The 12604-nt window shown below is 35.5% G+C and overlaps 1 protein-coding gene across 2 annotated transcripts; it reads left to right on the forward strand.

The window, feature by feature from the left end:
* Window positions 1–477: 477 nt before the first annotated feature.
* Window positions 478–12604, forward strand: Gnpnat1 (glucosamine-phosphate N-acetyltransferase 1). 2 transcript variants are annotated; one of them, XM_046461908.2, is made up of 7 exons: window positions 478–696; window positions 4392–4546; window positions 6363–6530; window positions 7921–7983; window positions 9368–9495; window positions 10333–10394; window positions 11406–12604. In XM_046461908.2, exons 2-7 carry the CDS (start codon window positions 4516–4518, stop codon window positions 11551–11553), a joined length of 600 nt encoding a protein of 199 aa, XP_046317864.1. In that variant the 5' UTR covers window positions 478–696; window positions 4392–4515; the 3' UTR covers window positions 11554–12604. The 2 variants fall into 2 exon arrangements, with proteins under 2 accessions (XP_046317864.1, XP_046317866.1); XM_046461910.2 differs by lacking the exon at window positions 4392–4546 and having other exon boundaries at window positions 480–696.

The raw sequence follows: 12604 nt of genomic DNA on the forward strand, positions 1-12604 counted from the left end.
AATCACAGTGCCAACCTCGTGTTCATCCTAAAAGGTTCTGAGGGAAAAATAAAGCGACGGTTCCAATGGACTAGAACGCAGAGGCCCCAACTCATAGTTTCAAGAAGGCAGAAACCATGAGTCAAAAACCTGGGAATGAGGAGCTATGAGCTGTCCATGAGTAATCCAAGTCCTAATGGACTCATCGTGAGAAATAGGCAACAAGGGACTAACTAAAAGGACAAGAGGCCAAGCTGGTCACCACTTAACGCTGCTTAGCCAGCTCCTACGTAGACTTATTCCCGGGAAAACCGAGACAGTGACGCCGCCAATAAGGCGGCAAAGAACCAGGGGGAAGTACACTGGAAAGGAAGGCTTGGGCGTCCCGCACCGACGCCCCGCCCTGACGCGCCGCGTGCCTCGCCCAGCGCCGGCCCTCCTGGCCACGCCTCTCGGCAGGCTCCGCCCCACCCCATCCCCACGGGTGGCTCCCCGGCCTCCGCCGGCGTCCGCCTATGCGCGGCGCTGCGTGAGCTGCTGGTGAAGGAGGCGGCGTTGGCCCTGCCACGTTTGGGTTGCGGTTCCCGGCTCTGGCGCGGGCGGTGCAAGAGGAGGTGGGGCTGGCGCTGAAGCCGGATCCGGATCCGGTGCCTTGTAGCTGGGTGGAGGAGAGTCCCACGCGTGCGAGGAGGAGCACCAACGGTTGGGCCTCTGCAGGTGAGAAGGGGCCCGGTGTCCTGAGGGCGTCGGGAACTCGTCTTCAGGTTTACCGAAAGCCGAGGAGGGCTAGGCCCCGAAGGGGTTCTGTTTGGGCTGTTTATCTTCGCCAGCTGTGTGCACTTGGCGGTGTCGAGCGCGGTTCCCAGGAAGTTGAACCGACGCGCTCCGGGAGCAGAGGTTAAGGATGATGGCCAACGGTCACGCCATTCAGGGGTCCTGGCCTGGCAGAGCAGAAACTGGGACTGGGGTCGAACTAACTCCACTCTCGGGCTTTGGCGTGGGAGATGGAGACCCTCGCTCTCCGTTTCTGCAGCCAACGGACCCACTCTCCCTTCTCGCGTCCTTTCCTGGGGTATCCCATAGTGGTGGGAGCCATTGAGGACACTCTCCTGATCGCTCTGAAGATCACCGACTACATCAGGGGGCCTTCCCCGGGAAGAGAGGGGTATCCTTTGTGTCTTTTCTCAGGGCTTCTGCCCCTAGAAACAGCTAGTATTATGTGATTTCTATTGTACTAGCTGGTGTTTATGTAAGCCGAACTCTTAAAAAATTTCACATAAAATTGAAAGGGCAATTATGAGATTCATTTTGTTGGGCTAATCACTCGAAATGAATCCAGAATAGGTCTCAGGAAATCATTTACATGTTTTAGACGGGATTTGATGAATAGGGGAAATAACTACCAGTCAGTACCATTTGGTACTTACTTTATTGTAGCGCTCAACATGGGAAACAGGATTCTAGTTCCAGTTTACTTATTACAGTGAAGCAAATCTTGAAACTTCTTTGTGCTCCAGCTTCCTCATCAGTCGACTGGAAATAATGTCTAGATGTTAAGAGATTTAATGCTATCAAAAAATACTTTTGTAAATTGGTGCATTTGCGCGCTTTTATCAGCAAATGTTCTTTGTAAATCTTCATGTCCAGTGTCCATTACTTGTTGCTCTCAATTGCTTCTAGGAGCAACTCCTCCCCATTTGTATTCTAATCTGATATAGAGGCTGGGAAACCATCTTATTGAAATTGTGTCTAAAAGTACTCAAATTAATGAAAGTTTCTCAATAGTAGTAAAAATGAATTTGATGTATGATTTTTGTGATATCGCTTGTGACAGTGTAGAAATGTTTTTCCCTTGAAATATGATCTCCAGTTAAGTCTTAACGTCATTCATTATTCGTTATTCATTCATCAGATATTTACTGGGTTAGGCTAGGCAATTGTGGCCTTGTAAATGCATGCTAATTTAGCAGTTAAACAGAAAAGTTTCTTGAGGAATATTTAAGGGGGCTTAGGGTTTTTTGCTTTTTCCTTTTTTAAGGGATTTTTTTCCCACATAACCAAACTTCAAGAAGTACAGAAGTAAAGGTGGATTAAGTTACAACAGGGTGAAGAATCTTAAAACCATTATAACTTTTTCAGTCTCCACATGTCTACTATTTTCTATAGTTCTGTTTTTTGTTTGTTTTGGAAGTGGGGATGGATTGAATTTGGGCACTCAACCACCTAGCCACATCCCTAGCACTGTTTTGTATTTTATTTAGAGATAGGGTCTCACTGAGTTGCTTAGCGCCTTGCTTTTGCTGAGGCTGGCTTTGAACACGAGATCCTCCTGCCTCAGCCTCCAGAGCCGCTGGGATTACAGTCTTCTGACTATACAGTTAGGTTCTTGAGGAGGCTGAATACATAAATCTCATCTTCATAGTTTCCTGACCAGAAAGAGGGTTCTTCCTCTTTTGCTCCATGTTGTAAATCTTAATTAAATTATATAAAGACTTTTGGTTCTTATACTTTTAGCTGGATCAATCAATCACTGTATTATTTATTTAGTAGCTAGTGTTACATATGGAATTAAAATTTCTTAAGCAGGGAAGGAGGGGGAATGGGGGTAGTAAAGATGGTGGAATGAGATGGACATCATTACCCAAGTTCATGTATGATGACACAAGTGGTGTGACTTTACTTTGTGTACAAGCAGAGAAATAAAAATTTGTGCTCCATTTGTGTACTATAAATCAAAATGCATTCTGCTGACATGTCTAACTAATTAGAATGAATAAATTTAAATTGCTTAAGCAAAAAATTATTATTGGCAAATTGTGGTAGAGTCATTTGTTTACAATTCTTCCATCTCCCTTCTTCCTTAGTACAGTTTCATTGTAGAAAGAGTGACTTTCCCACTTTTTGACTTTGTTCATAGCTAGTTGTGGAGACTTTTAAGAATTGCCTTTTTTTTTTTTTTTCTCCTGCTTGCCCCTTTGAATTTCTGACCTTTGCCATGAGAATGGCCTGTCTCAGGGATACCCAGCTTCTTCAGCAGTTATTTACTGGTTTATTATAAAGGATATTACAAAGGATACAGATTTAGAGTTGTTTAGGGTGAGGTATGTGGGAAGGTGTGCAGAACTTTCATGCCCTCTCTGAACCCACCACTTTCCAGGAGCCTTCACATATTCAGCTATCTGGAAGTTCCAGGGTTTACTTTTAAAAATTAAAAATAATATAAGGCCATTAATGATGATAAGATTCAGCTTTCACCTTTAGTGAAATTTCTTAGTTTTGAGTATCTGTGGGTACCTTAAAATGCTAAAATATTTATTTTTTAAGCCAATTAAAATTACCTATTTAGTTCTTTCGGTACCAAGGATTGAACCCAAGGTGTTCTATCACTGAGCTACATTGCCAGTCCTTTTTATTTTGAAACAGATTGGTCTGAAATTCTCATTTTCCAAAGTAAAGGTAACCAAGTACTGATTGACCATGCACAATAAAGAAGGAAATTCCTCTACTTCATCTACTTTTAGTTTATCTTCAGTGGAATAGTTAAGAGTATGAAGTCATTCTGCCTAGCAGGACTTGCCATATAATTTGTAGGGACCTGTGCAAAATTAAAATGCAGGGCACTTGTTAAAAAAAAAATTCTTAAAAATTTCAAAGTAGTAGCAGCAGAGTATTAAACCAAGTGCTGGGCCCCTGTGCACCATATAGATCCAGGGCCTGTGAAGCTGCCCTGTTGCTTTGTTTTGAATTCTAAATTGTGTTGCTTATTGGCACTGGTATCTTGAGCAAATTACTGTGCCTGCTTCCCAAAAGAGGGATAAAATCATTATGTATCATTGATTGTGTTTTAAAGAGTTAACAAGGGCTGGGGATGTGGCTCAAGCAGTTAGCACGCTTGCCTGGCATGCGCAGGGCGCTGGGTTCGATCCTCAGCACCACATAAAAATAAAGATGTTGTGTCCATCGAAAACTAAAAAAAAATATTAAAAAGTTCTCTCTCTCTCTTATTTATCTTTTTTAAATAAATAAAGAGTTAACAAATACCAAGTATGCAAGGGTCAGCTAATAGTGCTTTATCACTCATAGAACAGGACCATGTGGTTAGAGAAAAATCACAGAACTATAAATATTTACTGATTAAATTCATTAAAGGCTTCACAGACTAATTCTTCTGTGTAATTTCCTCATGAAATTAGTAACCCTTTTTGTGTAGCTTCCAGTCAACATTTTATTATAAATTCTGGCAACTTTAAGGGAAAAGGGAATCTAGTAAATCCCTTGGAGTTTTGTTAATATTTATCTAAATTCCCTTTTGAGGTTTCTTTAAATGTCATGCTTTTATATGTGAAATAACACGATCAAATGTTTTAATAGGGTATTACCTTGAGGAACTAAAAAAAATTTACTTTTCCCAGCATATTAGTTGGACACCAGCAGATCTGCATACCTGAAAAAAACAATATTTTTTGCCCATCTTTCACATGAGATTTTATACAGCAGCTTCAATGGTCCAACTACCAGGGACAAATACTAAAATGCATGCCTATGAAAAACCTGTTTAGGATGGATGGTAAGCTTATTAATTTGATATGAGAGTTTTAATCATCACAGTTTACATTCTTTCTTCAATATTGTTCAACTTAGGTATAGTGTTACAGCACAACTTGATCTGAATTGTGAGGGGGAAAAATGCTTAGTATTCTATGTAATAAACTACATTTTAATTTTTTCCTATCCAAGAAGAGTAACTTTTGGCTTAATATAAACACAACAACTTGTCATTCTTTTTATAGTCCCTGTATCCAGCAGTGCCTAAATCATGAATTAAAGGCAAAAAGAACTTGTAAAATGAATTTTAAATTTATTACTAATTAGAATGTATCTTGCTTTTTTGTGGTATGCCACATATTTTAAGTGCTTGCTTGCATATAATAATTCTTTTCAAATTTGTGTAATTTCATCTGTATTTTACAAATGAGGAAACACGATTCTAAGAGCTTAATTACCTTAACCAAGATCACAGTTGACATTTGAATTAACAAGTCCACTTGTTTCCATGTCCAGGTTTAAGCCCTGTCTTCCTAAATTTTGTGACCTCAGGCAAGATATTTAATATCACTGTACCTTTATTTCTTCATCTGTTGAAATGGAGATAACAACATCTAGTCTGTAGGATTTTTGAAGCAAATGACTTAGTAATACGTCAAGTCCCTTGAAGAGTGCCTGGCATGAAGTAGGTGCTGAGGAAGTATTGAATTCTGTTATTACACAACACTAACTTCCCAAAGCCTATACTAACCTGCAGCATTACCTGTATAGTTACATAGAGTGGTCACACAGGCAGAAATTTAATAAGAAAAGTTAAGTCTATTTGCCATAAAGCATGTTGTGACTTATAAAATAGGTATTTAATTTATGAGAAAATTGCTCTTTCAATAAATGTTTCTTTATAGGAATAGAATTGAAAGGGTATAGTTCTAGAAATGAAAGTTGGAGGATTTTACTTAGTCCCTGGATGAGCAGGAAGATCCTATTTCTTTGAGTAGCTCTGTACTCTATTGAAGTGCTCCTCCCACCCCATTTTATACTTCATAAAAATTTTCATCTTTCCCTACTGTTTTATCTATTATTTAGTCTTAGTTTTATTAGATCACTAGTGAGAATCTGCCCATTTCTGAATGTTAAAAAAAGCAAGGGAAATACCATAATTGGTCATTTTTCAATAGCATGAAAACACTGGCTATTCTTAAACTGCATAGATGCAGCTGAGTAACTTATGTTACAGATTTTTAGAAAATCTGTTATGAAAACAAAATTTATCTTTAGTGTCTTATCTGTCATAGCTAAGACCAGTATTGCTAATGAACACAAAATAATTCAGTAATTAACGTTCATCATGATTAATATAAAAAAGTGATATGCTCAATAAGTCTTTACACTTAACAATCCCACTTTCTGATAGTAAGCATGACATGTGTGTGTGTGTGTGTGTGTGTGTTTTACTGGGGATTTAACGCAGGGGCACTATACCATTGAGCTCTATCCCAGTCTTTTTTTTTTAAATAGGGTCTTGCTAAGTTGCCAGGCTGACTTTGAACTTTTGATCATTCTGTCTCAGCCACCAGAGTTCCTAGGAATACAGACACGCATCAACAAACCCAACAAAGCGTGATGTAAAAATACACCCCCCCCCCCCCACACACACACACACACATCGAGAGACCAAGAGATCGATCTGTAGTTGGGGCATTTGAAATTAGATTCTTGGTAGGCTAAAGCAAAATAGCTTGTATAACTGTTATAGAATGCTTCATTAATTTTATCATCAACCATAATAATTTTCTTTTAGTAATCAAAATGCCTTAATATTTAAATTTTTATATTAGACCTTACTGGAAAGATGAAACCTGATGAAACGCCAATGTTTGACCCAAGTCTACTCAAAGAAGTGGACTGGAGTCAGAATACAGCAACATTTTCTCCAGCCATTTCTCCAACACATCCCGGAGAAGGTTTGGTTCTGAGGCCTCTTTGCACTGCTGACTTAAATAGAGGTATGGAATCACTCCGTGAGGAAACCCTGGTTAGAATTATAGTTGGCCTTCTGTTTTCTTTATAAACATGACACTGATAAATTTTAAAAATATTTGTCTTTAGGATTATTTTTAGACTTCATTTTTTAGTGACTGGAAAATTCAATTTTGACTAATATATGTTTATGATAAATATATTTTCACTCTATAATGAAATATACATGTCTATCATGGCTAAGACTAAATAGTTCTGTGAAATAGTTCAAATGACTTTAACATAACAGTGCTCCTTCCAATTATTGATAATTGCATATTTGTTTGAAAAGTCTTTTTGGAAGGAGCACTATTATATTAAAGTCATTTGAACTATTTCACAATACTATTATAACAACATTAGGTCTTTTTTAAGAAGCCAGATGGGAAATGAAAGTACAGATAATTTTCCTTGGTTAAGTTGAAAAGGTTGTCTGTTTCTATGTACTTATTTTTTTGGGTGTGGCGGGGATACTAGGGATTGAACCCAGGGACACTTAGCCACTGAGTTACATCCCTGGCCCTTTTTTTATATTTTTTATTTTGAGACAATCTCTCTTTAAGTTTCTTAGGGCCTCACTAAGTTGCTGATGCTGGTTTTGAACTCATGACCCTCCTGCTTTGGCCTCCCGAGCCGAGCTGCTGGGATGCACCACTCTTCCTGGCTCTATATACTTCTTTTTTTTTTAAAGAGAGAGAGAATTTTTTAAATATTTTCTTTATTTTTTTAGTTTTCAGTGGACACAACATCTTTGTTTGTATGTGGTGCTGAGGATTGAACCCGGGACGCACGCATGCCAGGCGAGCGTGCTACAGCTTGAGCTACATCCCCAGCCCCTCTATATACTTCTTTTATTAACATCTAAATTCTTCAAACTAACTTAAACCTTGTTAATCAAAAGTCAGCATTTTACTTCTCAGTTTACTTCTGGGTAAGAAACCTGAAGAAACATAATTTTGGTCAAAGTAATTATTGAGTCTAGAAAAGACTCTCAAAGTTCTAAGTGTACTTTTAATATTAGATATAATAAAATTACGAATCTTTAAAATTGTAGTCAACGTTATATTATTTATATTTTGATAAATGTTTTATATCTGTTCATAGTAAGAAACTTGGGAAAAGTTGGCATTCCTTGTGCTGAATTTAACAAAGATTATGTCGAAAAAATATACGTAGTTTGTACTATTCCAAAAATTTTGCGCAGGCAAAAATGTTCAAATATTTTATTACCTTTATTGTATGATTCAAGAAATAATAGTTAAGTGATGATTATGGAAAATTTGAAAAAATGATTGCCCATATTCACAACAACTTAACATATTACTTCTTTTCATATTTTGCCTTTCCTCATGATTTGAAATCTGGTCTTCAAACAAGGGTTTTTTAAGGTACTGGGTCAGCTAACAGAGACTGGAGTTGTCAACCCTGAACAGTTTATGAGTAAGTACTATAGCCTCTGTTTCCTGAATAAAATTAAAGGGAAGTAAGATTTTATTTTTGTTTAGAGCACTGTTCAGTGCCTGCTTGTTTTTGTTCAAACAGCTGGAAGTAATAGATTAGCTATTTTTATTTTAATGTTTAACTTGTTGTAGAATCCAAATATAGTAACTACCTTGTTTTGCTAAATACCTACATTTACAAAAGTGCAGGGTGCAGATCAAAAGACTTTTAATTTATTGTAGTATTTCCTTCCATATGATTAGATTATTCACAGAAATTTCATTACCAACCTTCCCCCACCCTCAAAACTCAAGAGCATATGTACTTTTGTTCTTATATTGAATTTCAAGGTTGGCAGGTATCCGTTAGTCTAGCCCACTACCCCAACCCCAGCTTTTTTTTTTTTTTTTGGTGCTGGGGATTGAGCCTAGGATCTTGTACATGCATCCCCATCCCAGCTTTTTAGAAAATGGATATCCAGAGAGATCCAGTGTCTTACTCAAGACCACAGATAGTTATTAGTAAGGAAAGGACCAGAACTTCAACTTCATCCAGTACTCCCAACACTGCCCTTCCTGTTTCCTACAATTCTTTATTCCTTTTAGTAGGTAAGTTTGTTTTGTATTCTGACTCTGGTAAAAATGAAGGTCAACATTTTCCAATTCTCATTTATGTATTTCTTCTTCCCACTACCTCTCTGTACAAATAAACAGTACAAGACCTATTAGGTTTGGTTTTTAACTTCTGAATTTCTCTTTGCATGCATATCAGATTCATTGAGAAATTCTTTTTTCAGCAATATAAGCATTAATAATCACTTAAGGGGAGTGAAGCTATGCTCCTCTTATGTGACTTTGGAAAAACTACTTGGAAACGGAGACATTTTTCACTTACTTTTAAGATGGTTTCAAAACATCTAAAAGAGCAAGTATGTAATTATGAAATAGTTGAAATCACAAAAGGAAAATAAAAAATTTGTTAAATTTTGAAATTACAGAATACACATTCTTCTTAAAATCTGCAAAGTTTGAATAATCTGTTGAGTACATATTGAATAAAGTATTGAAGTTTTAATTAGTCATAAAAATAGCAACATATACAATTTGTATGTATTTTAAGTACTATTAATCTAAAATAACTGTCAATCTTACTATATTTTGCTAGCAGATTATTTTAAATGTATGCACCATAGTCCAATTAATATTGACTGTTGATATTTCAACTCTTTGATTGTTTGGATAATATGCTTTTAGATATGGAATATAAATTACTATGGTAAAATAGCTTTAAGTATTTAATAATAAATCATCCAATCTTAGTATTTTTATGGCACCTAATAAAATAAGTCTACCATGTAACACTCTTTGTTTTCCAATTTCTACAGAATCTTTTGAGCATATGAAGAAATCTGGGGATTATTATGTTACAGTTGTGGAAGATGTGACTGTAGGACAGATTGTTGCTACAGCAACTCTGATAATAGAACATAAATTCATCCATTCCTGTGCTAAGGTATGTGCTCACATTAATGCTTGTGAGTAAAATGGGTGTTTTCTAGCAAAAATGACTTTGAATTTCTGCTAGACAAATGTTTTCTTACTGCTTTTCATTGTTTTCTTAGAAATCGTTTAGCAATAAGCAATTTCCTGGTGTGTTTCTGAGAATTATAAAAGAAAACATTAAGTGTATTAACTGCTTACTAAACTTGTTATATAAAGGTTTTAGATTTGACATAGTCATAGAAAAACTGGGTTTCATTAAATTCAGGAGTAATGTTTAAAATCCCTAATGTTTTTTTCCAGAAATAATACTTTGTACTGCATTAGCAGAAATTTCTTATTGTTTTCTTGTTAGTAAAGATTGCAGAATACTATGTTTGTCTTCCAATTCTCATAAAATTCACATGATATAATAAATATATAAGAAACCCAATGAAAATGAAAATAAGAACACATGGGATGTATCACGTGCTTTATGAATTTGGGGGTGGGGGTTAAGCCACTAGAAATTGATAAAATTTTACTTGTCTATCTGAAACAAATTTTTATTGAGCAGAGTAGAATGATGGATGTACTGTGTTTATGGAAAGATTTTGTTTTTGGTGATACAGATTCTGAGATTTGCTTTAATACATGGAGTGGGGGAGATTGGGGATATAACCAGAAAATGATTAAACTAAAAGTTGATTCTTTTTATTTCCTCTATGGTAATAAGTTAAAAAAATGCATTTTGGTTCTTATGAAGTTCAAGTTTACAAAATATTATCAATAAATTCTTACCAGCTATCACTTGGTTTATCTGAAAACAAAACTGGATGAGTAGTCCTAAACACTGTAAACTACTTTTCAGAGAGGAAGAGTAGAAGATGTTGTTGTTAGTGATGAATGCAGAGGAAAGCAGCTTGGCAAATTGTAAGTAAACGAAGAAGGTAACTCTGGGTAAACTGGATACTCGTTTCATTTCATTTCTTGCTAAAATGCCTGTTAATTTTTTTTTTTCCTTTTTGAAGTTCTTTTTGGGCTACATTAATTCTGAATTAATTTTTATTCTATAGCTTGGAATTGAATTTAATGACAAAAATATTAAATAGTTTCAGAGTTTGAAAACTGAAAGCATACTGTTACCAATAGTCACTTTTTTTATTTGGTATTAGGGATTGAATCCAGGGTCACATGCACTGAACTATACACCAGACCTTCTCAAATTTTCTGTTGAGCCAGAATCTAAGATGAGGTTAGCCTCAAACTTGAGATCTTCCTGTGTCAGCCTCTCCACTAGCTGGGATTACAGGTGTACACCATTACACCTGGCTAGATCACATTACATTTTAAAAGAATGTCTCTTTTAAGGATTTGTAAAGATGTATACTCTTTTGCTTTGTGTACATCTGTTATTAAACCTATGTTGATTTAAAAATTATTAATGGGGCTAGGGATGAAGGTTAGTGTTAAGAGTACATTCATGTGGGCAACCCTTGGGTTCCATCTCCAGTACCACAAACAAACAAAATTAAAGAACGAAACTATTAAAGTACCGATTTTATGTTAGAAGGCTGTATACTACCAATTACTTTGAATAGATTTATAACAAAGACCTTTTATTAAATAATTTTGGCCATATTTTTACACAAGTTGATAGTTGATAGTCTTCAGTGTTAACATGACTAAGTCCCTTTAAAGAGTTTAGGGTAATTTATCTTGTTTACTAATGAGCTGGAGGTTACTAGATAAAGTTTTTGAAACTAAGTAAAAATGCTTTGGTGATTTAAATGCTTATTGACTTATAATTTGCCTATCATAGCATATTTATACCTATTTCTAATAAAGACCGAAGTTTTCTTTTTCTGTAACATCAATTCACATTGTTATTGAAATTCATTTTAATAAATGCTGTCTCCTCACTTTCCTTTTTTAAAATTTTAGGTTATTATCAACTCTTACTTTGCTAAGCAAGAAACTGAACTGTTATAAGATCACTCTTGAATGTCTACCAGAAAATGTTGGTTTCTACAAGAAGTTTGGATATACAGTATCTGAAGAAAACTACATGTGTCGGAGGTTTCTACAGTAAAAATCTTGAGGATCTAATGCTACAGCACTTCATTCTTCCTAGAATAAAAAAACATTTTTGTTACTGCAACCCAGTGACCTCCATGATGCTGGACTGAAAAAACATTGGACTACTACAAGTTTAATGACATTTAGAAGATTACTTTAAGATGGTGGGACAGTCTGTGAGTTTAGATTACAAATGAATATTATCAAAGGGGATGATTTTTAACCAAAGGAATATATTTTTAACTTGAATCTTTTCTTGCATTGTATTTTTCTAAAGTTTGGCTTCATTTCTTGATAGTCAAGAGTATGGGTAGTAAGGAGTTATAGGTCTGCTGTCTTTGCTGCTCATTTTTAAAAAGTATACATTCACAAAATTAAATATTTTGTTTCAAAGAAACATCTAAATAAACCTAGAGGTGTATCATTTCTCACATATTATAGGAAGTTGGATAAATTACTTAGAACTAAGTTTGTCCATCTTAATGTTGGCAAACAACTTTGTCAACATTGTAAAGAAAGAAAAATTAGCTTATAAAATGTGACAAGACTTTAAGTACAGTAGTTTAAATGTTTCAGTAAAAGTTCATACTGTTCCTATGGAGGTCAAGTACCACCTGTCTTACTGTAAAACAATAAATTTGCCCAAGGGCAAATAAAACAGGCCATCCAAGGTACGCTTTTGTGGAATTGTGTGTGGTACTAGTGATTGAACCCAAGGTAAAGTACCTTTTTAATAGTGAACTAGCAACTCTAGGCATATCCCAGTTTCTCTTTTCATGGGTATCTGAAACCTTTCTTTTGTCAAACATTTTTATGAAACATGGACAGATTATAAAATTTGAGTGATATTTAAAAATGTATGGTACTATAATTGCCACATTGTTAAAATACTGATGGAAGCTTTTATATTTAATGTGATTATAATGGTACTATTATTCTGATCACTATCTTGTTTTGATTTTATTTATTTCAATTATTTTTTAAAGTTGAAGAATTAGATAATTAATGGTTCTAATCTTTTGCATTCCATATTACATTAAACCTGTTCATATAAATTATTAAAA

This window comes from Marmota monax, unplaced genomic scaffold (genome assembly GCF_021218885.2).
Source record: "Marmota monax isolate L192 unplaced genomic scaffold, Marmota_monax_Labrador192_F-V1.1 WCK01_AAM20220418_F8-fsc00001, whole genome shotgun sequence".
Classification (NCBI taxonomy): Eukaryota; Metazoa; Chordata; class Mammalia; order Rodentia; family Sciuridae; genus Marmota; species Marmota monax.